This window comes from Embiotoca jacksoni, unplaced genomic scaffold (assembly GCF_022577435.1).
Source record: "Embiotoca jacksoni isolate LCO1_2020_lvr unplaced genomic scaffold, fEmbJac1.0.p SCAF_13, whole genome shotgun sequence".
In the NCBI taxonomy this organism is placed as follows: Eukaryota; Metazoa; Chordata; class Actinopteri; family Embiotocidae; genus Embiotoca; species Embiotoca jacksoni.
The window spans coordinates 11212992-11237838 of NW_027185263.1; the positions used below are offsets into that span (position 1 = coordinate 11212992).

Below are 24847 nucleotides of genomic sequence, written 5' to 3' on the forward strand. Positions count from 1 at the left end.
AAGAGCCATGCTGGTTGACTGGCTGGAAAGATGGCTTTATGTAGCCATCAACACTCAGCCCTCAATTAGTAGAATCTGAACATTCCCTGCCTTAATTATGCAAAACCACTGGACGAAGTACCTTTTTTGGCCCCTGTTGACAGATGTTGGTTTGAGGAAGCAGCAGCTCTCTCACTCACAAGGTCTCGTATCTTCCATAAAGAGAGACCAATTACTACAGGGAAACAAATGTTAATGAGGCACTTGACATTTAACTCCACAACACTGTTACTTTGCCCCCTGCTGCTCTGTGGAATAACTCAGCTCTGCAGGAAAGAGCAATGGCATGAGACAAATAATGCTGTTCTCGCATGTTGACAAAAACTCAGTTACTTATCTTGCACATTTACGACGCAATTTATTCCAGTGTTCTTGTGTGTTTGTAGGAAAGATTTGGGCTCGTAAAGTATTTGTTTGGAGCTTAAGTCATTTTTCTTATTTATATTGTACATCCTGTTGTAACACACAAGCATATTACCTGGAAACCATGTATTTACAGTCATTTCTTACTACTGTTTTACTGTAAATCTCCACAATACTAAATATCATTTCAGAGAACCCACACAGGTACAAAAACAAACATAAAGCACCTTCTTTTTACTGTAGTGCATCACAGTCACTGTATAAAAACCTGCCTAAAGAAAAATGATTTCTTACACTGTTAAAGCTCATAAAACATATTAATGTTGAACTTTTGTTTTGAAATCAAATTAATTTGTGCCACACAATAAATTTCTTATAAATGTTTCATTCACGATTGTTCCTGCCATGCAACAAGCTCCTTGCACCTAAAAATGCACTTGATAAATACATTTCGGAGTATTTAAGATTTAATATTTCTTTAAAAATGAATTGCCAGTCGGAAAATTAATTAAAGTCATGGAAAAAAAACCTCTGCCCATTTTCTTGAGAATTATAGTGTCTTTTAATGTTGCTTTCATGCCTTTATTTGAAATATAATATTAATTATTGTGATCACATTGCTATTTATCGTTTCTTTTTAAAAAGCTGTATTTAAAGTACCATCTCAGAACATGAGCACCTCTGTCAATACAGGTGAGCGAATGATAGAGACTCAAGAGATGAAGGTCACACCACATGTTGCCTTTAACTGCTCCATCCTGGAGGCAGAACCGGCGCTAATTATTTTGAAGGAGGTAACCTATTGAAGCCTTCCTCCTCATCTTTGCCATTAATCTAACTTCATTTGTGATTGTGGCTTCGCGTGGCGGACCTTTTTGAGAACAAGTTAATTCCAGGAGCCAAACACTTGCTGTCAGTCTCGGTAAGTTGGGAATTATTTTTGAGTTAAAATAAATAAATACAAAATAAAAAATTCTGAGTGATTCTGCAGTTTGTTTTTTTTATCTGCTGTTGCGCAGATGCATGGAAACAGCTGTGTGTGTTCTGTTATGGCAGATAAAATGTGAAATAATATTAACATGTAGAAATTATTTCTGTTGAGACTTTGAGACTGCCTCTGTCAGACACCGAGTAAGTGAATGAATTGTCTTTTGTTGTTGACTAATGACCCTTTTCATTTACAGCCCTAAGAGGTTCAACATGATAAACCTTGCATGAGTCTTTGCAACAAAGCAACATAACAGCAGCTGTGTATAAAACAAAGTGGAGAGATGGCATCATTAGAAACTTTAAATGTGTAGATTATGACAAAAATATTTGGCAAGAGTAACATGTTAATGTTAGGTGTATTTACAATTTCGGCTAGCGGATTCCCCCCCTCACCTCCACCCCGCCCCCTCGGGAGGGCTGCTATGCCTCCGCTCCCCTGCCCTCCTCCTTTGAGACCCTCCCTGCACCACATGCAGCTGAGACCCAGGGAGCAGAATTAACAAGCAAATTGAAACAGACTCTAACCGCTGGCACAGATACCTTCAATAATTTGTCACCCACAGTGTTTGCTGTGTGTGCACTTTAAAAATGTCATCATTTTTGTCCCTATAATTTTGTTTATTTATCAGTGATGCATACTGTTATGTGTTGTCTGTAGTTTGCTGCAGGCTGTCTGACTTTAGTGGGAAGTGGCAGGATGTCTAACAACATGGCCAAGATTGCAGATGCTCGAAAGACGGTAGAACAACTGAAGCTGGAGGTCAACATAGAGAGGATGATGGTGAGTCAAAAATACCGTGTGAATATTGCTCTTTTCACTTCTTTGCATCTCAAAACAATTCACTTGTATGTGTTGTCAACCATCCACTTTTTAAAAAGCAAAGAATAATTAAGAGGTAGTTTATAATGTAGAGAAATACAATTACTATATTTTCAGCAATCAGACCTCACTCGAATAAAACCACCTTATTTTGAATAATTAATACAAAATGAAGGAAATACATCTAACTGAGGAAGATATGTGTGCATGGGGTTTTTAAATCGATAGTGACAAATGAGCTAAAGTTTCCTTATGTTCCCTTTATTGACTCAAGCGCACACTTTAACACAACCTTTTTGTACAGGTATCCAAAGCAGCAGCTGACCTGATGGCCTACTGTGAAGCTCATGCCAGAGAGGACCCCCTGGTGACACCAGTACTGTCATCGGAGAACCCGTTTCGAGAGAAGAAATTATTCTGTGAAATACTATAATGTCTACATGGGGAAGGCAGTCACGATAGCTGTTTTAATGCAGAATTCAATGACAAAACCTTTTTTTTGTTGTTTTTACAGCTTAAAAGCTTGTGGGAGATGACCAACTTTTGAACATGACAATCATGGCAATACAAATGTATTAGTGATGGGTGCAAAGTTCATTTAAACGGGGCAGGGCTGCTGCATGTCCTTGTGCACACAGATTACATATTAACCAGTCAGGTAATGCCTTTTGTTCTCCAAAGTAAAAAAAACAACAAAAAACAACAAAAAAACGATAAAATTTTTTGTTTATATCTTTAAATAATGTTTTAGATTGACTAATTTTAAGCTATCAAATTGAAAAGGAAAAATAAACTATAAGTTTGTTTTTAACACAATTTGCTGTGCTCTAAATGCGTGACAAAAAGTGCTCTAATTTGAAGTGTATTGAAGTGAATATTTTGCTGTCTGGTGAGGACCCAAATAAACAAGGTGATGTACAATCAGTATTGTTTTTCCACCTGTCTCCCAAGGGGATGTGCCTCAGTCACTGAAACCAATGCAAATAAGTGGGTGGGGCTATGTGTTATGTCAGTAGAGGCAACAGGTGTGTACAATTTACACAGACTGGAGAGCTCTCACGCTGGGAGCACCTGCCAATATTAACAGATTTCCTTTTGGAACTAGAAGCAGAGAATAAGGTGTGTACATTTTGTCTACTATAACTGTAAGAATAAGGGCTTTTTAAAACAAATTCTTTTTGCATCTATAAGGGGGCTGTTTTGCATCTGCTTACCTTTGCTTTGGATGAATACAGCATTAACAGTCTAAAGAGGGTATTTATTTACACAATTTTACCACTATGTACCTGTACATTTTAGCAATGTAAATGAAAAAGTGAGATGTGTGAAATTTGACAGGAGGCAGTCAGTGTGTGTAGTTACATCAAATCAAACAGAGCAAATCAAGAAAAACTTGTCTGACTGAACAGGTTGGTGTGAAACGCACCACTGTCTCAAACACGCATGTAATACGGCGAAAGGAAGGAACAATCAGCATAAGATATCCACATATCCAGCTTCAAACATGAAGGGAAAAAAAAGCACAATTGGTCACTGAAAGAATGACTGTTAAAAAAATGTTTTGTCTAATTTTAACAATTTTGACACCACTTTACGGAAGGCAGTCACTCAAAGTGCTTTACAAATGAGAAAATACAGGAATAATTCAAGGTGAAATTCTAATTCACATTGCCGACCTTTTCGTATCTTATCAGTAACCTGAGTTTGTTGAACCAGTTTGATAAAACTGAGGCACTAATTGCTTTACTGTTTTGAACTTAGACGGCCATTGTGTTCATTTACCAAGCACTGCCGTTTGATTTGAATTTCATTTTTGCAAGACAAATGAGCAGCTATCCTCTGATTAAAGGGAGGGATCCTTCGATCAAAGGATACCTCAGGTATTCAATGTTTTGTAAATCCTACCGTATGTATAAAATATTTGGCAAGATTACACCATATTCATTTTGTAACTACATAATGACATTTGCTTTGGAATAACCCTTATATGCAGACATCTGACATACTGCGATTGTCAGCTGCTGTTTTTAGTCCGTTGTCCTTTGACACCTGTTTGTTTGTTTGTAATCTTTACATGAATCAAAACCTCATAAAAAAAGATATGACCATGCACTTTAACCTTAAAGTTGAGTCGTTCTACACTGAACGGAATAAGAGCTTTAAATTAAGATAATAAACACTGCGTTTTGTATGTCTGACATTACTAATGTATATTTTTGGTTTTCAGGCCAGACAATGGCCAACTTTGGAGGACATGCCATTCCTGGCTCTTTTTTCCTGCTCTACGGCTTCTGGCTAACAGTGAAACACATTCTCCAACACTACTTCAGGACGAGTTATCCGAAAGGAAGACCGATTAAGCCGCCTTACTTAAAGAAAATGCACTACTCTGAAGGAGGGCTACAAATCTTTGCCTCATTTGTTGGTCAGTGTTCCTTTTAAGTCTTAATCTTCATCACTCAAACTGGTTCTCGCCTCATTTCATGTGTGACTTTGTCCCATCACAGGTATGATGGTTGAGCAGTTCGTGGTGGACGGGCCACACGCCCACCTTTACGACAAAGAGAACAATTTTTGGGTCAAGCTGATGAACTGGCAGCACAGCACAATGTATCTGTTCTTTGGGATTTCTGGGATGGCACTTGTTGCCAGTACTCGGTTCAAACTGGTGCCGGCTGGTGTTGAACGCCTTGCACTTTCCGTGGCTCTTTTTGTGGAAGGTCAAATGGATATTTTTTTTTAATTTTTTTTCTTCATATTGTGATATCTCAAATTCTTGATGGGTATTTGAGGTTTTGTGTCCGACTCTCCCATACCATGCAGGCTTTCTGTTCTATTACCACGTGCACTCTCGGCCCCCTCTGGATGCTCACATCCACTCCCTGCTGCTGGTGGCCGTGTTCGGTGGATCAGCCAGCACCATGCTGCAGGTGTTTATGACGGACAACATTATTTTGGAGCTGCTCGGGGCGTGCCTATTCATCTTGCAGGGCACATGGTTCTACCAGGTGATTATAAAAGAAGACGTACTGAGATTGCCCAATGTGTTAAATGGGATTTGCTGAACACCATCTAAACGCATCCAGAGACGTTTCTCGAGCTTTCACTGATTCTTACGACACAATACCAAAACAAGGAACGCTGAGAGGATCACAGCAGGGTTTTGGAGAGTTTGAGCAGCTTTACTTGCATATTCTTCACATAATCTAAACAGTAGATTTCATTAATTTCAGTACACATTTTCAGGATCAGATTAGTTTGATTTGGGTCTATTTGTAGAGACTTGAACATTATTTAAGATTTGCTGTCTGTCACACTGACTTCAGACCTTTCTCCATGCCAAAGAAAATCTGTTTTTGTGAACATCTATGATGTTAACAAATTACTTTACTTAAAATATCCACAGGTGGTTGGTTCCTTTCTCACTCTTTTCTCATTGTAGATCGGCTTTGTACTTTACCCCTTAAGTGGACCAGAGTGGGACTTGACGCTGCATGACAACATCATGTTTGTCACAATGTGCTTCTGCTGGCATCTTGCGGTGGCTCTGCTTTTAGTCAGTTGCACGTCCAGTTTGGTTTGGCTGTAAGTATCCCATCCTTCCTCTATTCGTTTTTTTTTTAATCTAAAATCAATAGCTGAACAGTTGAACTGCAATTCCTACAGGCCTACACAGAACAGGGTAAACACAAAATCAACATTTGGAAGTCAATTAAATATTATTCATGCGATATATGCTGTTTGCTTAAGATGGGTTGATCTCACAAGTTCACTTCAGAATAGAAACTAGGATTTGTTCAAAGGCTACAAGAGAAAGTAAACAATAGAATGTTAAACCATTACAGGAATGCAACAATAAAACAAGCTTGTTTGTCTTGAGGCTTTGTAGAAGCTATCAGCCAGAACAATGGAAGGAGTGAGCATTATTGTCAAACCATTCATTTGAGTCCTTTAAGATGGTCCCAGCAAAGAGCAACAAGTGTATTGGAATGACATATAGGGAAAGCTCTTGACCAATGCTTGCTCTTTTTGAGTTGCATTATTTACTCTAAAGCATTATTCATATTAAGGGAACTTTAAGGTTAAGTTTTTATAGTCAATATTGTTTTGTTTACATTCAACATCTCTCACTAGAATTCACGGTCTTCCTGTGGAGGCAGTTCCTTCAAGATAGTTACGAGTAAACATCTTTGAGTTACAGGCTTTTTAATTAAGATCTGTAAGAAAAGGAGATGATTTAGAGCTGCTCTGGAGCACACATAGTTGTCAAAATGTACAACTCTATTTGGGTCTTTTGATCAGATTTTGGAACATATGGATTAATTTGTTCATTCATTACACATTGAGCAGGAAGTCATTTCTGTACTGTTTACTTACTAGAACCTTTTTGTGTTGTTGCAATAGGGCTGCAACTCGTTTCTCAAGAAAGGAACGGAACACAGAGATTGGAATGCGAAGTACATCCTCCAAAACAAGCTCGCAGAAAGCTTTGCTGGAAGAGTCAGATGAAGACTGAGGACATTGTAATGGTTGTTTTAAATGTTGCTGAAATTTGATTTAATTTTCTAGGTTGATAAGAAAGCCACGGTCTGCGTGTGTGCGAGACCAAGTCTGCTATACTTAAGATTTTTTTTCAAAAAAATAAACAAAACTGAATAAAACACATCTGTTTAAAACTGATGTTATCATGGTGTTAAAAAACACAGAAGTATAAATTGTAACCTGAAATGTGTGGCCTGCAAGTCAAAAAAAAATGCAAACACCTCATAAGAGAACAAATAATATATTAACAAGTCACAACATTCAAATAAATCAGACCAAGTCCCACTCACTGCACAGTTGCTAATATTGAAAATATAAAAAATGTTTAAAGCAATTAGTCCTTTAAAAGTTTGTCAGTCACTGAAGAAAAAAAAAAAAAATCTTTCTATGAAAAGACTGTGACCTACCTGAATGAACAATGTGGAGATTCAAATTCAGGAGATGAAGTTTTGTTAAGGAATGATGACAATTTTCAACATAACATCAGATATGAGATAACTTGGAAATCATCAACACTCTCCAAACAGAGACGGTAAATCTGAACACAAGCTCAACGCTTGGCTTATGTGGTTATTATCCAACTTGCAGGTGCAGAAAAACACATAACTTCAATGAAGCCTGAGAAACAAAGAACTCAAAAAAAAAAATCCAATACAGGTACATGTATAGTGCACTGAACCTACGAACTATTCCTGGCTGGCAAGGAGACGTCACTGCTGAGGAGCAGGTGGAGGGTCGGGTGCACATTTGGGTGAAGGTGCTGTTGTGACTACAACTGTTGAAACAGATTTCGGCGAGCCGGTTGCCATGTGCTGCTGCAGCTGCTGCGCCTGAACTGTCTGGATCCGAACCTGAAGGAGGAAACAAAGACGGAGCGCTGACGACGCTGTGCGTGTATTTCCAAAAGCAGCGTATGAGTAATGTTCATTCATCGCACCCGGTATCTGGCCGTATCACTCATGATCCCAAAAATGATGTACAACATGAAAACTCGGTTTGATCGAACGGGTAATGTGAAATACATCACTGTATTTTCTTCACAATACTTTCTTGGCAAAAAGTGTGGTGTCCACTAACCTGTGTGGCCTGTCCTTGCTGCTGAAGCTGCTGGAACTGCTGCGCTGTGACAAAACTGACAGGTTTGTTCCCTGCGATCAGCTTCGTGCCTGCGGGCATCGTTGTCAGGATGATGTTCCTGCCCAGGCTGCTGATACTGCTCGGAAAGGAAAAGGGCACAAACAAATCAGCCAACTAGAAACCCAAATTACTGTTTCAGAAAAAGAAATAAAAATTAAAAAAAAAAAAAAAAAAAAAAAAAGGGTACTTTGGCTAGCAGCAGTCTATACAAAACATACCAAGAATAGAAATAATAAAAAAAAAAAAAAAGAGGATAGAAGTCACAATTCACCATTCATTCGATATTAGTACAGACTTACTTTGTATTCAGACTTCCTTTTACAATCGGTGTGGTCACAACACTCTTGCTCTTCAGCGGTTGGTTGAGGACAGAGAGGGGCACAGTGATCCGTGTAGGTAACTTCCCCTATAGTGTTGTCAAACAAGAGGATCAGTCCCAAGTCATGTGACTTTCAAAAGCTGTGGTTGGGTACTGCGGCATGGCTGTCGTTAGTTTCTTAAATGAACAGTTCAGCAGGAATTAATTTGCACATCAGAGCAATCGTCCGAGTCATAGCAAAGTCAAAATTCCCAATACCGAGTAAAGTTTCACCAATTAATCAGTCCACCTCTACTCAGTAATGGGATGTTTTACAAACCATCGTTATTCGCCGGACTTTGCTCCAATAGTGACCAATGGCTGCACAGCTTCCACTGATCATACGGTGATGTATAATGTATGCATGTATGCAAGACAGAATTATTGATGGCTTATGAGAATAAGGTTGTTGGTTATAGAAGGGTATTAATAATTAAGACTTTATGAGACCTGGTGAGAAGGCAATCAGTTACATTATATACTACAACAGAGAGCATTTGTTTTACAAATAATTCTTCACTGCGTGAAAAAAAACCTTAATGCATTATTCTGTTCATTGGGTTAGAAAATATGGACTAAAACTTTGTGGTCCCGAGGTACATGTTGAAACTGCTGCTTTTACAGCACAGCTGACAACAAGTGGTATTCAAGTCATGTTTGACCCGTTTTCAGTTTCTTTTTCCCCACAACAGTTGTCTCTTGAATATATAATGCAGCACTATATCAGCTCCTCGTCCACGATACAAGCGAGGCAGACAGGGAGGGTAAAAGAGAAGTCCACTGTTAATTTACTTACCGATCAGGCAATATCTCCTCTTAATAATCCAGCCACATAACTATCCATTTATGAAATGAATTGCACACTTTATGACCTTCATCACTCCGGGAACATGCACGACCAATACTGGTTTGTAAGAGTGGCAATTAACGATGTAACGGCACACGCAACAGAAGTAATCCTGTCTTAAGCCACAGAACAGCACATTGCCTCGTGTAAATAAGGACATGTTTCAACAATGTAATCCACCAAATCACAGTAAATTAACTGAAAAGCTTCAGCGAGGAAAACCATTTCTTTCTAACTTTAGGAAACTTCACATTAACCCAAAAAATGTCATTCGATCGTCAATCTTCAGAAAACAACTGAAGTGTGATTTTCCCTCATTAAAGTGCAACCTAAATTATTCATCGGTGCTGTGCGACGAAAAATAAATAATCTACCCCCAGCTGATTTAATGAGTAGAAGTAGACTGTGTTTTGAGAAAGTGAGGAAACAAGCTGATAACATTCCTTGCTGGTGAGTTTTTTTTCTCATGAGAAAACTACGCGAATCAATAAGTTAATGATTCAGCGAGGCGTGTGGCAGGAACACATGGTTGTTCTCAGTCAAGATTCCCTGTTTGAACCTAATAGACTGCGTTTAGATACCCAACTTCAGATTGTGTCCATCGCCAGCTGGCAAACCACACTGGGATCCTACTGCACCTAAAATCAGTGCTTATGGTTAAACCTGATGGACTGAAACTGACATTGTTAGTCAAAAATATTAAGAGTAGATTTCTGGTGTACTCTATCCATAACCATAATAAACTTCGAAGCCTCATTTGATGAAAATGATTTGTATGGATTCCTTTACAGTCTGTACGGGCAGTGAATAATCGTCTCACCGTTTGCGTGGTAACCACCGTAGCAGGGACCTGCCGCACTGTAGCGGTAGCTGTTCCTAGCGTCAGCGCTGAGCCCGAGACTCCGGGAGCCACTGTGATCCCCTTGGCACCAGCCACAACACTGGCAGCCATGGTTACTACATTAGCACATGTAGATGCTGTGAGTGTTTTACTGCCGGTGGTGGTCGTCATAGTGATGGTCTGACCCTGTTTCTGTGGAATGACACCGAGGCCTGGCATTATCCGAATGGTGGCGCCACTCTTGTCGGGCGAGGTCACGGTGGAGAAGGTCCGAGATTTTTGGTCAGCCACAGTGACAGCCAACGTGGGCATCAAACGTATCGCCGTGTCTCCCGCAGCCTTCAACAAGGTGGAGGCAACGGGGCCCGCTTTAGTGGTCGGTGACTCTCCTGCACAGGATGTGGCAATGGAGGCACAGGAAGGCGACGGGTGGGGTGGTGTCACGTGGAGGGTGGCCGATATGCTCTTGCTGCCTGTGGTGGCAGTGCCCAAAAAGTCAGACGTGAGTTTGACAGTCGCAACTGGGGATTTAGCAAGAGTGGCCATCATGTCTGGGGTGATCCGCAGCACTGTCTGGCCTTTAGCATCTGTGGTAATGGAGGATGGGGGAAGACGGAGGACATCTTTACCCTGGATGCGCAGGTTTGTAGCCGTTATTGGAATTCCTGCTCCTCCGGAAGTCTTCATTCCCAGTTGTCCTGTGATGGACACCTGTAAAGAAAACATGTGCAACAGATAAATCTTGTGATCATTAACTTTGCAAAATGGCTTTGTTACTTATTTGAGGACATTCATTTTCACAGTCATCTCCATAACCTGTAGACTTTCCTCCATGTGAGACAAAGACACTCACACTTCAAGACAGTTCAGAAAAGATCCTACTAGTACGAGGTGCAATCAAAAAGTTCAGAGACTGTTCTTGTTGTGCACTCTTTGATCAAGTCCATGGTGAAAATACAAATATCCACATACCAGTGGTCACAGAATGCAAATACAGTTGCTGATGTTGATCAAGTAACTTGGAATACTTAGTCACAATGCTCCATAAACATTACTGAGCAGCACTTCAATTCGACCGTTGTAGTCACTCTAACTGACCGATTATCACAGTTAAAGGAACATTTTTCACCTGTTTGATGTTGGGGCTTGTGACTCCTTGCAGCAACGCCGGAGAAGCAGGGTTGTTAGCCGGGCTACCAGGTGATCCAGTTTGAGGTTTATTCACAGTTACAGCTGACACAGACAGCGTGGTCGGAACATGGATAGGACTACTCACAGACTGACTCCTTAGAGGCACAGAAACCACTGCCTGTTGATACGCACAACACAAACACAGACAGAATTAGTTATACATTTGCAATATGAAAAACAAACACAGATATTTGTCTCGTGTTTAACTATTAGTTTGTCTGGTTACCTGTGAAATGCCCTTGGCTGCCACTGACACCGGCATCCTGATCTGGTGAGGAGTCTGATGTACCAGTGTGGCCTGCTGACTTCCTGCCGAAGAGCCCAGACCAGGCTGAGCAGAAACGACCCGCACCTGAGGGAGGGAGCCTGTCGCCAGGTGACTCACTATCCGAGCCGCGTGTTGGGATGTGACCGTCTGTGAGGCTGCTGGACAGGCCTGGCTGGTTGGTAAGATGGTTCCCAGCTGGGGCAGCGAGGGAGGGGACACAAGAAGAACACTGAGAAAGAAGCAGCAGAGAAGAGAAGAGTCAATTTTACACTGCAAAGAAAGGTTGCGCAATATTGCACAATATTAATAGAAAATCTTATCTCACACTGACCCTGGGCTGGTTTTGATTGTATCTGGGACTCCAGTCTTTGTCGGCGTGGAGGCGCTGCAGGGTAAGGGTGACTTGGGGGTTCCAGGTGTGTTTGGGGTGGGTGTTGTAGGAACCGGTGACATGGGATTAGAGCCTATATCCTGTCCTGCCTCCAGACTTCCAGGGGTCTTGCTACTTCCATCTTTACTTCCAGACTTCTAAAACATAAACACGGATTGAGAATCATAAATGGATCAAATGTTGTTTTCAGACCAAAAAACATCAAACTCCAAGTGGTCAGTAGTTATTCCCATAACAGTAGCATAAGTTTAACAGTGTTTTGTTTTTTTAGACCGTAAAACAAAAAGGCAGCTTAATGTCTTTTCTGGAGTAAGACAAAGGCAGTCGACTCACAGGCTTGGATGCTGGTTTAGGTTTTTGCTGTAAAGCTTTTCTTGCTTTTGCAGCTGCAGCTTGAGCCTGGTGGATCCTCTCTGGATGAAACAAAGAAAACATAGCAGAATTATATTTTTTACACTTCACCGTGATCAAAGAGTTTTTACAAATGATAGCTTGCAAATCAACAAGCAATAAGATAAATGTCTAACGGAGCTAAAATGGGTTGTAAAAAAATATATATATATCTTTCCTTCACACAATAATAGACAGTGAAAGTCAGCAAATCACTCTGTATTCACTGCCTCCTCAAAAACTAAAAGATTAGACATATTTGCACTTCTCGAATAAGCTAAACCCCAACATGTGTGAGTATTTGGCAATTTCGTAAAACAGTCATTAAGCAATTTTGTAATCAAGCACATTGCTGCTTACCAAACTCCTCTTGACTGCGATGGCGGTGCAGGTAAATCCACAGTTTGCGGCCAATGTCATACTTCACACATGGATCTTTCTCATAGTGAAGTCTGTCCAGAGCACCACTGACAACTGTGTTCACCTGGATGGAAAACAAAGCCCCATGCACACAGGAAATGTCACCATAAGACAACAGTTTAAAGGCACCACCTGGCTCTGGAGAGTGGGAAAACAAGGTACACAGAAAACTCTGTCTAATTAAGATTAATGAATAAAATAAAAATCTAAACATCTGTCATACCTGTGCACTAGTTACATCTGGAGCAAGAAACTGTGAGTCTTTCAACAGTTCACAGATCTCTGCCCTTGTCCCTTCTCCATTGGGTAACCTGGCTGCTGCATCCCGCACTAAACAGAGAAGGTAGAAGTCAGAATCCTGTCAGTGGCTTCAACTGCACACACTTAAAACACCGTTTCCCTGTAGGCCAAGGATGGAGTGGGTGCAAAACAGACATTCTTACCCAGAGAGAGAATGGTAACGTATGGTGGGCGGTCTGAGCGGAGCAGCGTATGCTCCCTGGCTTTGTTGAGAGACATCTCTTTATCGAACACTCCTTTAACAGGCCCCACCACAGATTCAAATCCGTGCATCCGAAAGGTGAAAGCTTTGTGTGGCTGGTTGTATCGCTGCTGCTCCTAATAAACAAACAAAAAGCACTTCACTTTAGAGAGGTCGTGTCAAGCAAGAGAAGCAAAATGTTATAAATATTCCGTGAGCACAAACAAACCTGGACTTGAAACACTTGTCTCTCATCTCCGGTGCTCGGTCGCACAACGTAATCTGTTGAACTGCGTGAAAAGAGACGTTGATATTGCAACTAAAACTACCTCAGGGTGTCAGTGTAGGATGGCAAGTAATGTTAATCTTTATTCACAGTGAGCATAATGATTTTTTTCATGATTTTACTGACCAGCAACCCAAAAACAATAAGAACTTCTCAACGTTAATATCATGTCTGTAGCACTTTATGAATCATTGAAGCTTACAGTCTTGGTGTGGGAGAAGTCCACTCCAACATGTCGTCATTTTCTGTCTGTGAAAGACAAAAATAAAATGGCTTCATAATATTTTTACGAAAAAAAACACAGCGTAGTACAAACTGCAAAGTTATTGCTTAAACTGTATTTGTTTTTATAAAAAAATGTACAACCTTGACAACGAAATCTTTGGAGTCCAGCCACAGCTGACAGAGTGCACTGAGATCCTTCTCTGTATCCTGAGTCGGACCTAAAAGAAGTCACGAATGTTAATCTCCATGAAGAGAATCATTCTGAACAACGAGCTCTACATTAAACCGCTGAACCCTCTTACCAATCCACCTCCACTGCTGAGATTCATCAACGAATTCCACAAATGGAGAAAAGCCACTGGGGAGTGCCATCATCCCATCTGATCAACAAACATACAATATGATGAAATATAGATAGATATTCATATTTTGCTAACAGGAGGTGGAAATTAACATGCGAGTGTGAGTGACCACTGCTGCTAACCTTTAGTCTCTCCTCCAAGAAACTGCAGGGCTTGAAGAACCAAGTCAGACCAGCAGGAGGCAGATGAAAACCACACGTTGAGGGAACTGGCTGGTGATGACTGCCACATCTGAACTTTCTCCTCCAGCTGAGGGTTCACAGTGGTGGTGTTAGAAAGTGTAGGCAGAAATGGGACAGATTGTATACTATACATGACTCTGAATTGAGTACATACCACAGAAGTACTGGCCAGACTTTCTGCCCTAAAGATGCTTTCCATCAAGCCAAAGAAGCTGACAGCTATTTCCTCAACTGTAACCGGGCTGCTCTGACACTCCTCCACAATTCTGTAATAATAATAATAATTGTTCTTTGTGTTAGAAAACAGGAGACTCACTGATTAAAGTCAGGCAAAACTGTTCATTTTCTTGGCAGCAGCGTGGCACTAGACTCACTCCTCCTTGATGTTGGGGAGTGGGGTTGATGGTGTTTCTGGCAGAGAGTTGATGATGTTCACCGGTGGAGCTGATGGGGTCTCTGAAGGAGCTAGACTTTCAGAGGGATCCTCAGATTCCACTTTTATTGTCCTCAATTTCTTCTTCCTTCTCTCATCTCTCATCTTTTTCTTAGGCAGGGACAGATCAAAGAGCGCTGGAGATAAACAGATGGAAACATAAATCATAAAATCAATGAAAGCAAGACTTTGGTTTAACATGTATTTTCATATTTTATACATTTACTCACGCATCGTCCCCTTACGCCCAATATTTGCTCTTGAAAGTATGTCTCCGAGGTGAATATCAGATGTCATCAAGTCTGGATGGTCCTGAGGAAATCAACCATTAGTGATATACTGGACGAATAAATCAATATCATATCTGCTTTTTTTTCCCCCCTCGTATCCCAACTTACTGGCTGTCGCTTCCTTTTCTCGCGATGGTTTTGCAGCATGACTTTCAAGTCCTGTTCGCCTAGTTCTGTTTTTTCTGTTAGAAAATAAAACATCTTTAAATATGATGTGCTCTCAGATCGAACATTAAAGCAACGTAGTATGGATATAGAAAGAATAACTGACCAGTAGTCTTCATGTCATGGGTTGAGAGGCTGGGAAGAACTCTGAGCGAGACAGTGGGTGTCGGAGAGGAGGGTGATTGAGGTGCTGGAGTCCATAATGATTTGTCTGCAAGCGTATATGCAATAAGGCGTGAGGAATAACTGCTCTGGTCAACCTTACACCTTTACTTTTCAGCACATAAATCTAATTCTGAAAAACTTGTAATATTTCAAATGAAAGTCTGAATCTGCCTGTGTCTTACAGGTTTTTGATTTTCATATCCAACTTGTGGTTACTGAACTCAATATCAGAGATGTGCTTCAGAAAGTTAAAAAAAAAAAAAAAAAAAAAAAAACATTTATACTGTTATCAGCAGTTATACTAATCAAATGAGAGACTGACCATCATCGTCAGATGAAGCGTTGCTGTCTCCACACTCAGTTTTGACCTCCTTCAATATGCGGCTCAATCTTCTTCTCACCCTCGGCTCCTGCATTTCAGCATGAGTCTTGGTTGATAACCTTCTTTTCGGTGGAAAGTCCAAACCATTGCTAACTGCAAAGTCCAGCAGCTCCTACAAGAAGAAAGCACATTGAGACAAACTGCAAGAGGCCACGTGCTTTGTACTTCAAACTTTAACAAAAAAATAAATACCTTTCTGGAGACGAGGATCTGCTTTAACAGTCTGTGGTAATACTGCTGGAGGGAGAACAACTGACGTTTCCTTTGGGACTTGGCACATAATTGTCTGTACTTGACCACCTCAGGATTGAAGTAACCATCTGGGTTGAGATGATGAGAATTATGATCAAAGACGGCTTCAAATAAGGATTCAATATGATCCAATTATGTGTTGATTAGGACATAAATGGTCATGACACTCAACAGCACCTCTGAATAGCTTTTGTGCAAGTTGAAGGGGATTTCCAAAGTTAAAATTTCTGTTGTTGAATAGGTCACTGACGGTGCTGTCCTGCTCCACCACATTGTTATCAGGAAACTGCGGCAAAAACTGGCGAAGATGCTGCCTCTGGGAATCTGACAGTACCTCACTCCAGGTGCTTTCACTCATCACGGAGAAGAAAATGTCAGGCTGTTGACAACAGAAGTGAACAGCAAAAATAAAAGTAAAGATCTGAATCGTGTCACACTCTCAAAACAATAAGAAATAAGACAGGGAAGAGTAGCTGAGCAGGTGATCGCCAGGAAACTCACGTCCTCCAGCAGGTCCTCTGGCAGGTCGACTCTACAGTTCCCCAACATGCACTCCTCCGTGATTTGAGCATCGTTTTCCTCTTTTGGGTCGAGAGCGTCTGTGAGCATGTGTGCGAGCGCATCCATAGTTCTCCCCCGTCACAACCTTTAAATCATCCAAACAGAACAACTCAGAAAGTCTCACATGAAGCCTCGTAATCTGCGGACCGACGTCCACCGAGGCATTTTTCCTCCCGTCAGTCAATTTACACACGTTTTACGGAATTTGAAGACTTCACCGGTACGAGCGTCCGACATCAGCAAGCATTCCCCGGATATCAAAACATCAGCCAGTCTGCTCAGTAACGTGGAGCTCTCGAGTGAGCAAAGGGAAGGACATCAACTCAACGAGCTGCAAGCTAGTAGTTAGCTGGTAGCTTAGCCACCGGCTAAACTAAGTTATAAAAAGAGTTATAAACCTTTGACTTCCGGTTTCTACTTTCAGCGCAACCATACTATTTCTGCACGGTATACTGGCGAATAAGCACACAATGACTGAGTACATACTGCTGGATAAAACAAGCTGTTAGGTCTTACCTGACTGCTTTCTGTTTTGAAAAGATGAGGGAAGTGTTTCACCGACGCACAGTTTTCTTCTTCTACGGAAAATAGATGACACACCGTCGACGGTTTGCTGCCCTCCACAGGAAGTAAAGGACGAAACTTGGAAGTTTACGCAAAACGTCTTAAATTTGTTTCTGTAAGATTTGTAATTTCTACCTAATACATTTATTACAAATAAATTTAAACAAATTTTTTTTTTTTTTTAAATTTATTATTATTATTTTTTTACACATTCAACAGTGCTGTCTGTTAACAGCTGGCCAGGTGGAGACAGCTGACAACGATCAGTAAGAACTGTTTCAGGTTTCTATAGCTAACGTTGTTGTTTGTAGATGCAGTTAAATCGTATTTATGTTTGGCTTATTTATATATATTTTTTTTTAATATGTTTTTAACTTCTTTTCAGGTTTTCTATATTTTTAACAGTGGGTGGCTGGGCGTGCAGGGAATCTGTAAACTAATCCCTGGGGATGTAACTAAGCAGTAGCTGGATAGTTTTAACTGCTTTAATTAGCGTCAATTATTTACAGCTGCTTCTCTGTTATGTTTAAGTAACCCTAATCTCACACATACATCAGTTTAGTGTTATTACAACCTATTCAAAACATAAATAAAACATATAAATATATAAAATGTATACATATAAATTCATACATGACCATGTAAAAGAAAATGTAGTTTATATAAGCTAATTAGTGGCTCATTACAATTTATCAATGTAACATTAAGTTATGTTTTACTTTTAAAGTGCACACGAAGTGCCATAATATGGCAGAGCAACACTGCTGTCTTTATAGATAAACGTTTACGAGGCAGCTTCACATTATTTTGTATCAGTTTTATTAAACATACAAAATGTGCTGAATAGATTAAATCAAAGTAAAATTCAGAAAAAGGCTCAATTCAAAGAGCAGTCACAAGTTGAAAAACACTGGCGATCCAATTTTGCAATGTAAACTTCCCCTTTTTAAATACCTATTGAATTGTTATGCCATTATTAAAGTTCTCGCTTTTTGGAAATTCAGTATTTTACTTCAGTGTAATTATTTATAATGTAAGAGCAGCGCAAAACAGTAGGCCAGATACCATTTGAGCAGTTGAAGTGCTGCTAGAGTCAGCTTGCTCCACCTCTTTATGATACTGTAATGAACAGCTGTAATGTACAGTCAATCCCTCTGCCTCATTGCTCAGCCGGGGAGAGGCAAGGGACGCACACATCGCCCTTCAGGAACCTTCACCAACATTGCCCTGCCTTATGCGGCGGCAGGCATTACAGGCAGCAGGAGTCACAGAGCTGTGAGACAAGCAGGGTCCCATTTCTCTCAAGGTTTTACTTTTAATGCCCCGGGAGGATGGCAGAAGGTGCAGATGAGGAAGAGATTCAGTTTCTGCGTACGGTAAGTGATGCTGTTTATCTCTTCTCAAATTGACAGAGAACTTATTCAGTCAACAAGTCATGGTATTTTGTGTATGAAATTATTGCCTCATAATAAATTGCAGACAAACATAGTGTGTTTGGTGACTTTCTTTACTTAGACTGAGAGCAGATTGACATGGACAGATGGCTGCATTGTTACCTATTTATATCCCAACGGGTACTTGCTCTACACTGTTTTGTCACAGACAAGAAAACTTTTGGTGCCGACTGACAGTTGACACACAGACATAACAGATATAAAAAAAAAACTTAAAAAAAACAACCTGTGGCTGAATTATTACAGTATCTCCACAACAATATCTAGCAGTAAATTGTCAAAGAGAAATTATTGTCTACATTTGGACATTTCAAATAGATCCAACACCAAATGGATGAACAAATTCATTAATAGTGATTAGCAGTGATTAATAGTGTGAATGTCTGGACTTTTTTTTATTGGTTAAAGAGGTACAATAGCTCATGTGGTTGTAAAGCATCAGCGAAACATCAAGTGTTTCTTCGTCCTGTCGATGCACGATCACCATGTTTGTTTGATTTTATTCCAGATTCAAGTCTTTTTTCAGGTAGTGTGCTATCATTTATAGGGCTGTAAATGACAAATATTTTCATCATTGATCAATATCTGTTATTTTCGCGATTAAAATGTCAGAAAATGGTGAAAGACACCCACCAGTGTTTCCGTAAGCCCAAAGTACAGCCTTAGATGTCTTGTTTTGTCACGACAAACAGTCCTCATCCAAAAGATATTCTGTTTATTTTCCGGAATCAGAGAACTCTTGAATTTTTCTTTTATCAAAACATTACTCAAAACGATGAGTCGATTGACAAAATAGTGGCGATTAATTTTCTGTCCACTATTGCTCATTCAACTATTGATTAATCCACAAATCATTGCAGCTGTAATAATTTGTATTTATATCAAGGACCTATGTTACATCGACCTGTCCTTTATCCCTGAAGGAATAAACCCTGTCATCCATCTGGGATTGTAGAGACGACATTTTGCACTCTGCCGTCTTCCAAACTTGAATTGTTTGATTAATGATTGCTATAATAATATGAACTCAATTTGTTGCCCTGAGGAAATAAATATCTGGTATTGATCACACTCCGCATGTTTCAGTGAGTCTTACACCAAAATGCAATTTGGACATATTGAGTGAATCCTCAGGATGTCAATTTGTTCTTTCATAACTATAAATATTTTACTTTGGGAGGTTATCAGTACATTTCGAAGTTTTACTTTGAAATTTGTATTCAAATGAATAGACCATACGTAAATAGAATATTTAGTTTCAATCAGTTTATTTATTGTAGCAGTTCTCACTGCTGAGCTATCAGATTTCCTCTTTAGATCTCTGTGCCACGGCCCACAGAAGGGCATTGTGGCCTTGCGAGCAGACTACTGTAACGTAACACTCTTTATTTGGATGGTCAGTGTTGATACTCTTGCACATGTTCAACATAGTGTCACTTGAGGTTTTTCTAAACCCTGGTAACTCTAGCTCTGATGTTAGCACAAGCCGGACACTAATTATCTATAGCCTGCATCATCAGTATCACAAACAACTTGGTTCTTCACCACTTGAGTTAAGTTGTGTGTTCTGAAGTGTGACTACAGTCTGAAATGAGCACTTCATATCTGGATGAATCAAATTCAAATGTGTTTTCCTTTAAATATGTATTTGTACAGCTTCGTAATTCTTAAAAAAACCAAGTATTTTCACTTAACATTGTCTGTTGGCCTGAAACACAACACTGAGTAAAATATGTTAACAATGTGTCATAAAGTTTCTGTCAGTCTGTGGCTGTTCACCCCGAACTCAGCTGCGTTCTATATTTACTGCATGAGGATTAGTAGGTTCGAAGCTTGGCCCGTTTCAGCACCTGCTTACTTCAGTCCATGTGGGAACTTACTATCAAAGTGGTACTAGCAGAGTTTATTATCCAATGCTGATGCTTATCAGAGTGGATTGAGACATAGCTGTGATTGTGACTGTAGACATGACTGTGTAAAATTATTGCTATGACTCATTAGGTAATGGGTGTAACAGTAACTCCATACCGCCATTATGAGAGTGTTCGGTGGATTGACACGAGTGTGCTGGCTGAGTCTTGCATTGAAGCCTCGGTCTTCCCAACTTCTTGTGGTGTATTGTTAACATATCTGTCATATCTGATAGAAGCACTGAGGGTTCAGATAGTTTCAGTGGCTGTGGACCGTCGCAGCTCAGCCGTTTGAAAGGAGGGATGAAGAATAAGAGCATCATGTCAAGTGACACAACATCTTTTCTCTGTGTGCAGATTGTTTGTTGGAAGTGTATTATAACAACACACCAACTGGTCATACAGTATAAGTCAGAGGCAATGCAAAGCATATTGTGAGGTCGGGGTGGATGATCAAATAATATCACATCATTTCAGGGTATTTCTGTGATAATGATATTCTTGATGATATGACAAAATACAGAATTGTTTTTTTTATAGTTAATTTCAAGAATGCAGTTACACCAAAATAAGTTATAGTCTTATATGTCAGCATAAACGTTTGCCTTCAAATATTTAGTATCAATTAACACGCACTATAACCAAACCACTTCCACACTACTGAAGTGGAACTAACTCATCCATCATGGAGCTGCTTCAGCCATGGTTATGGATTTAATGTACATCATACTGTTACACAGCATAAAGATATGACGTACATTGTGTCAACGTGTCAGAATGTTGTTCCCTCTTCAACCCTTCAGGGGCCCTGAAATATTGTTAATTTAGGAAGGAATATTTTTGCTCAGGTGTTTTAAGGTACAATATCAGATGGATTTCTTAGTCCAATCAGATGACTGTTGTAAATGATTAGCAAAATACTGACTTGACATTTATGTCTAGTGTTAGATAGGATATTTGATTAGTCCATGTTTTCAGGACAGATAAAACAGACGGTTCCACTTCCTTCGTACAACACTGCAAACTGTTCACTAGGCATAACACAAATTCTCCTGAACTTATGTTCTGTAGAATAGCAAAACTGTCCTGGGCCTTTAACTTAAGCAAAAGCCAACTCACTTTATTAAATCTGCCATGCTCAGACTGTGAGTGTGTGTCAATGTAATGCAAATTCCTGGTTTGATATCAGCATTGAATGGAGTTTGCATCCTTTTCTTATCGTTGCTTGTGTTTCTGTTCTTAATTTAACAATTAAAAGGGACTGGACTAAGCAACAGAGTACTCAGGCAAAAGAGGACCATACACACCCGTGTATATTAAGAAATAGCCTTTTACAGATTTATTTATAACAATTTGTCATTTTGTACTAAAATCACTTAAAATAGTTTACCATTAGTCTGTGTTGAACTCTTTTTACCGCAGTGTTAATTGTTACTGGCCATGATTCAGGGAAGGGACGAACCACAAGCATTTTGCAGATAGAAACAGCTAAGGTGGCTCAAAGTGAAATTTGGAAAAGTCCCCTCATCAGCAAGCTGACTAATTGCATTATTGAAGGTGAGGCAATTTTCTTTTCTTGGCTGTCAAATCCTAGATATCTGCGACTTTCCAGAAAGGGACGTGTGAAGAGCAGGTGCAGTGGCCTGAAATAGAGAGCTGAGTGGGAGTCTTGGAGCCAGAAAGGCGGGGAGGTTAGAAGTGGGCCAGTGACGGACACAGAGAAGTGTAGTAAACAGGAAATACAACTGAAGGTTGTGTAGAGAAACAAGCTGTTTTTACGGGATACTTTTTTTTTTTAATTGTTTTGTTGTTGTCTCTGAAATAGTAATTTGCTTGCCAAAAAAACTCCAATTCATTTAGTGGATTATAGACATCTACGCTATCTGTGTTCCTTTGTTATTCCTTGGTAAACAGATATCTCTAAAAATGGACTTGACCTATCAAAGTGTTTCATTGCAAGTTGAATGAAGTTACCCATGGCATGTAAGAGTGATTGGCAGTGATTCGCCTCACAGCAAAACGATTCTGGGTTCAAACCTGCTGGTTGGCTGAGGCCTTTCTGTCTGTGTGGGTTTTCTCTGTGTGCTCTTCAGTCCAAAGAAATGGATGTGAGCTGAATTGGTGACTCTAAATTGGCTGTAGGTGTGAAAGTGAGCATGAATGGTAGTCGGTCTTTCTGTGATGGACTGATGACCTCTCCAGAGTGTACCCTGGGATAGTCTCCAGCTCTCCCGGGATCCTGTGCAGGATAAAGCAGGTATAGGTGATGCATAATGTAATCTAAGACTTTCTGACCCATCAATTACTATTACAGGTCTAGCTTGTTGCTACATTTACTGGTACTAGCATTAGACACCTGAATCGATGTAATCTCAAGGGTGTAAGGGGACAAGGTGCTGCATGCTGATTTGTAATATTAGGCTATATAAATACAATGGACTTGACTTGAATGGAGGCCTCAGGTTTTGTGAGTGAGACTGTGTTATAGGAATGCAATGCCAAATCAGTGGACAGTTAACGGTTTTAAGATGTGCAGTTTTGTCCTGTGAAAACTGTAATAGATGCATTCAGATTTGGTAATACATAAGTTTTTTAAGAGTAACTTTAATCATGGCACATTTTTTACTCGATTGGTCTTTTGCCTGAGAGTTATCCAAAATCCAAAATGTCAGGTTTCCCTCAGAAAATCCGATTGGAGGCCTTTTTTCATGTCAGTCCCTCTTGCGCTCTTTCAAAGTTTTCCTGCTAATGTGCTTCCTTCTCTTAGGACTTGTTTTGTCTTTGCAGGATGACCAGGTGGTGCTGCAGTGCACTGCATCGATTCTGAAGGAGCAGATCAAACTGTGTCTGTCCTGTGAGGGATTTGGGAATCGGTTGTGTTTCCTTGAAACCACCTCGAATGCTCAGGTAGTGATAAGACACAGCATTTTATGTCTTTAATCTAATTTCTCAGAGAACTTCAGTCTGCACTACTCACCAGGCTCACTGCTCGTCCTGTGTTTCAGAATGTCCCTCCAGACCTTGCTATCTGCTGCTTTATTTTGGAGCAGTCCCTGTCTGTGCGAGCGTTACAGGAGATGCTGTCCAACTCTTCTGTGGATGAGGTAAGACACAATCAGAGGGACATTAGTACTGTTAGGTTAAAGGTGCCTCTTTTTAAATAGGTTGTCCCCATGACTTAATAAACAAATGCAGTGTATGGTTCATTCAACTAGTGAAACTCACTTTGTCTCTTTTCTGACTTCACTCCCCTACGTGCCATTCACAGGCGGTCGACTTGGACAAATGGGTATGTTCGCTCAAGCTTCCCATCAAACATCTGTCCACTGCTTCAGCCTGAGTTGTAACTGTCTCATAACCACATCGCAGCTGCCTTTAATAACCTGCTTTGTGTTGTTGTAGAGCATTTTTAGCTTAGAATACCTTTCTGATTGATTTCAGTCACTTTAATTTAAGCTTCAACCTCTTTTTTCTGTCTGTTGTTTCTCTCATAAAATCTCCTTTCAGTCTGATTTCTGTCTGTTTAACCATTTGATAAATAACAATAATGGACAATGGACATGAAGAAAACACTAATGATAACATAACCTTAACATTATTTTTGTATGCTCTACTGGATTCAACCTTTCTCAGTGGTAAAATGTAATTTGTTTTGCGTATTTCCTTTGGCTGTTCTGACATAAATTGTTTGTCTCTCACTTACACCTGGTTTGTTTCTATAATTATAAGATACGTCCGTGTTTTTTATGCCTCGTGTTTTTTTAAGCACATACGTGGAATCTGTCCACTACTGCCCTAAGTTGTCACCATGAAGGAGTTTTATTATTTGAACCTTTAACTGACTGCCTCTGCCTCTCCCTCCCAGTCGTCACAAGGTGGGGGTCACCGAACGCTGCTGTACGGCCATGCCATTCTCCTGAAACACACTCACTCCAGCATGGTTAGCACGTTTACAATCTAGTTTTCCTCAAAAATATTTGTGGCGATCGTCGTCTCATGAAACTAACTTATCTCTGTTTTTATGCTGCAGTACTTGAGCTGTTTGACGACTTCGCGCTCACTGACAGACAAATTAGCTTTTGATGTGGGCTTGCAGGAAGACTCCACAGGTGGCTGCTGATTACTGGTTACTCCCCAATACCCCCCCCCCCCCCCCCCCCCCCCACACACACACACACACATGCTGATGTAGATTTCTGTATTCTTAACCTATTTGTCCACTACAGGGGAGGCCTGTTGGTGGACCATCCATCCAGCTTCCAAGCAAAGGTCTGAAGGCGAGAAGGTCAGGGTGGGAGATGACCTCATTCTTGTCAGTGTGTCTTCAGAGCGATACCTGGTAACCATGATTAGATTAACTCGCTCTATAAAGGGATAGTTTGTTGTCAATTCTTCGTACGAATATCACCACCTGCACTCGTTTCAGCACCTGTCCTATGCCAGTGGTGACTTAATGGTTGATGCTTCCTTCATGCAAACACTGTGGACCATGACCCCTGTGATGTCTGGATGTGAACTTGCTGAAGGTATGTAATTTG

General features: G+C 40.3%; 4 protein-coding genes across 8 annotated transcripts in view; 3 read left to right on the top strand and 1 right to left on the bottom strand.

The window, feature by feature from the left end:
- The first annotated feature begins 1203 nt into the window (after window positions 1-1203).
- On the top strand, window positions 1204-3136 carry gng8 (guanine nucleotide binding protein (G protein), gamma 8). The gene is made up of 3 exons (XM_069146464.1): window positions 1204-1324; window positions 2051-2173; window positions 2517-3136. The coding sequence occupies exons 2-3, from the start codon at window positions 2090-2092 to the stop codon at window positions 2643-2645; spliced, it is 213 nt and encodes a 70-aa protein (XP_069002565.1). The 5' UTR covers window positions 1204-1324; window positions 2051-2089; the 3' UTR covers window positions 2646-3136.
- A 107-nt stretch (window positions 3137-3243) lies between these two features.
- Window positions 3244-6942, top strand: tmem45b (transmembrane protein 45B). 2 transcript variants are annotated; one of them, XM_069146463.1, is made up of 6 exons: window positions 3244-3331; window positions 4440-4637; window positions 4720-4932; window positions 5036-5220; window positions 5655-5797; window positions 6617-6942. In XM_069146463.1, the coding sequence occupies exons 2-6, from the start codon at window positions 4448-4450 to the stop codon at window positions 6726-6728; spliced, it is 843 nt and encodes a 280-aa protein (XP_069002564.1). In that variant the 5' UTR covers window positions 3244-3331; window positions 4440-4447; the 3' UTR covers window positions 6729-6942. The 2 variants fall into 2 exon arrangements, with proteins under 2 accessions (XP_069002564.1, XP_069002563.1); XM_069146462.1 differs by lacking the exon at window positions 3244-3331 and having other exon boundaries at window positions 4279-4637.
- A 37-nt stretch (window positions 6943-6979) lies between these two features.
- Window positions 6980-16942, bottom strand: nfrkb (nuclear factor related to kappaB binding protein). Its single transcript, XM_069146461.1, has 26 exons — window positions 16898-16942; window positions 16322-16466; window positions 15998-16199; window positions 15761-15888; window positions 15509-15680; window positions 15128-15232; window positions 14965-15038; window positions 14797-14878; window positions 14508-14703; window positions 14288-14399; window positions 14074-14200; window positions 13892-13969; window positions 13731-13807; window positions 13567-13613; window positions 13308-13368; window positions 13041-13215; window positions 12821-12927; window positions 12538-12661; window positions 12121-12200; window positions 11728-11924; window positions 11355-11625; window positions 11067-11246; window positions 9917-10648; window positions 8191-8297; window positions 7832-7967; window positions 6980-7605 (listed from the first exon to the last, which is right to left on the bottom strand). The coding sequence occupies exons 2-26, from the start codon at window positions 16445-16447 to the stop codon at window positions 7465-7467; spliced, it is 3837 nt and encodes a 1278-aa protein (XP_069002562.1). The 5' UTR covers window positions 16448-16466; window positions 16898-16942; the 3' UTR covers window positions 6980-7464.
- Window positions 16943-18129: 1187 nt separating this feature from the next.
- LOC138196436 (ryanodine receptor 1-like) overlaps window positions 18130-24847 on the top strand; it is a 47758-nt gene continuing 41040 nt past the window's right edge. For all 4 annotated transcript variants that reach the window (XM_069146465.1, XM_069146467.1, XM_069146466.1 and 1 more), the window contains exons 1-8: window positions 18130-18321; window positions 23097-23216; window positions 23315-23413; window positions 23578-23598; window positions 24175-24249; window positions 24340-24418; window positions 24536-24648; window positions 24736-24835. In XM_069146465.1, coding sequence (XP_069002566.1) covers window positions 18277-18321; window positions 23097-23216; window positions 23315-23413; window positions 23578-23598; window positions 24175-24249; window positions 24340-24418; window positions 24536-24648; window positions 24736-24835 — 652 coding nt within the window. In that variant the 5' untranslated portion in view covers window positions 18130-18276. The remainder of the gene's footprint in view (window positions 18322-23096; window positions 23217-23314; window positions 23414-23577; window positions 23599-24174; window positions 24250-24339; window positions 24419-24535; window positions 24649-24735; window positions 24836-24847) is intronic.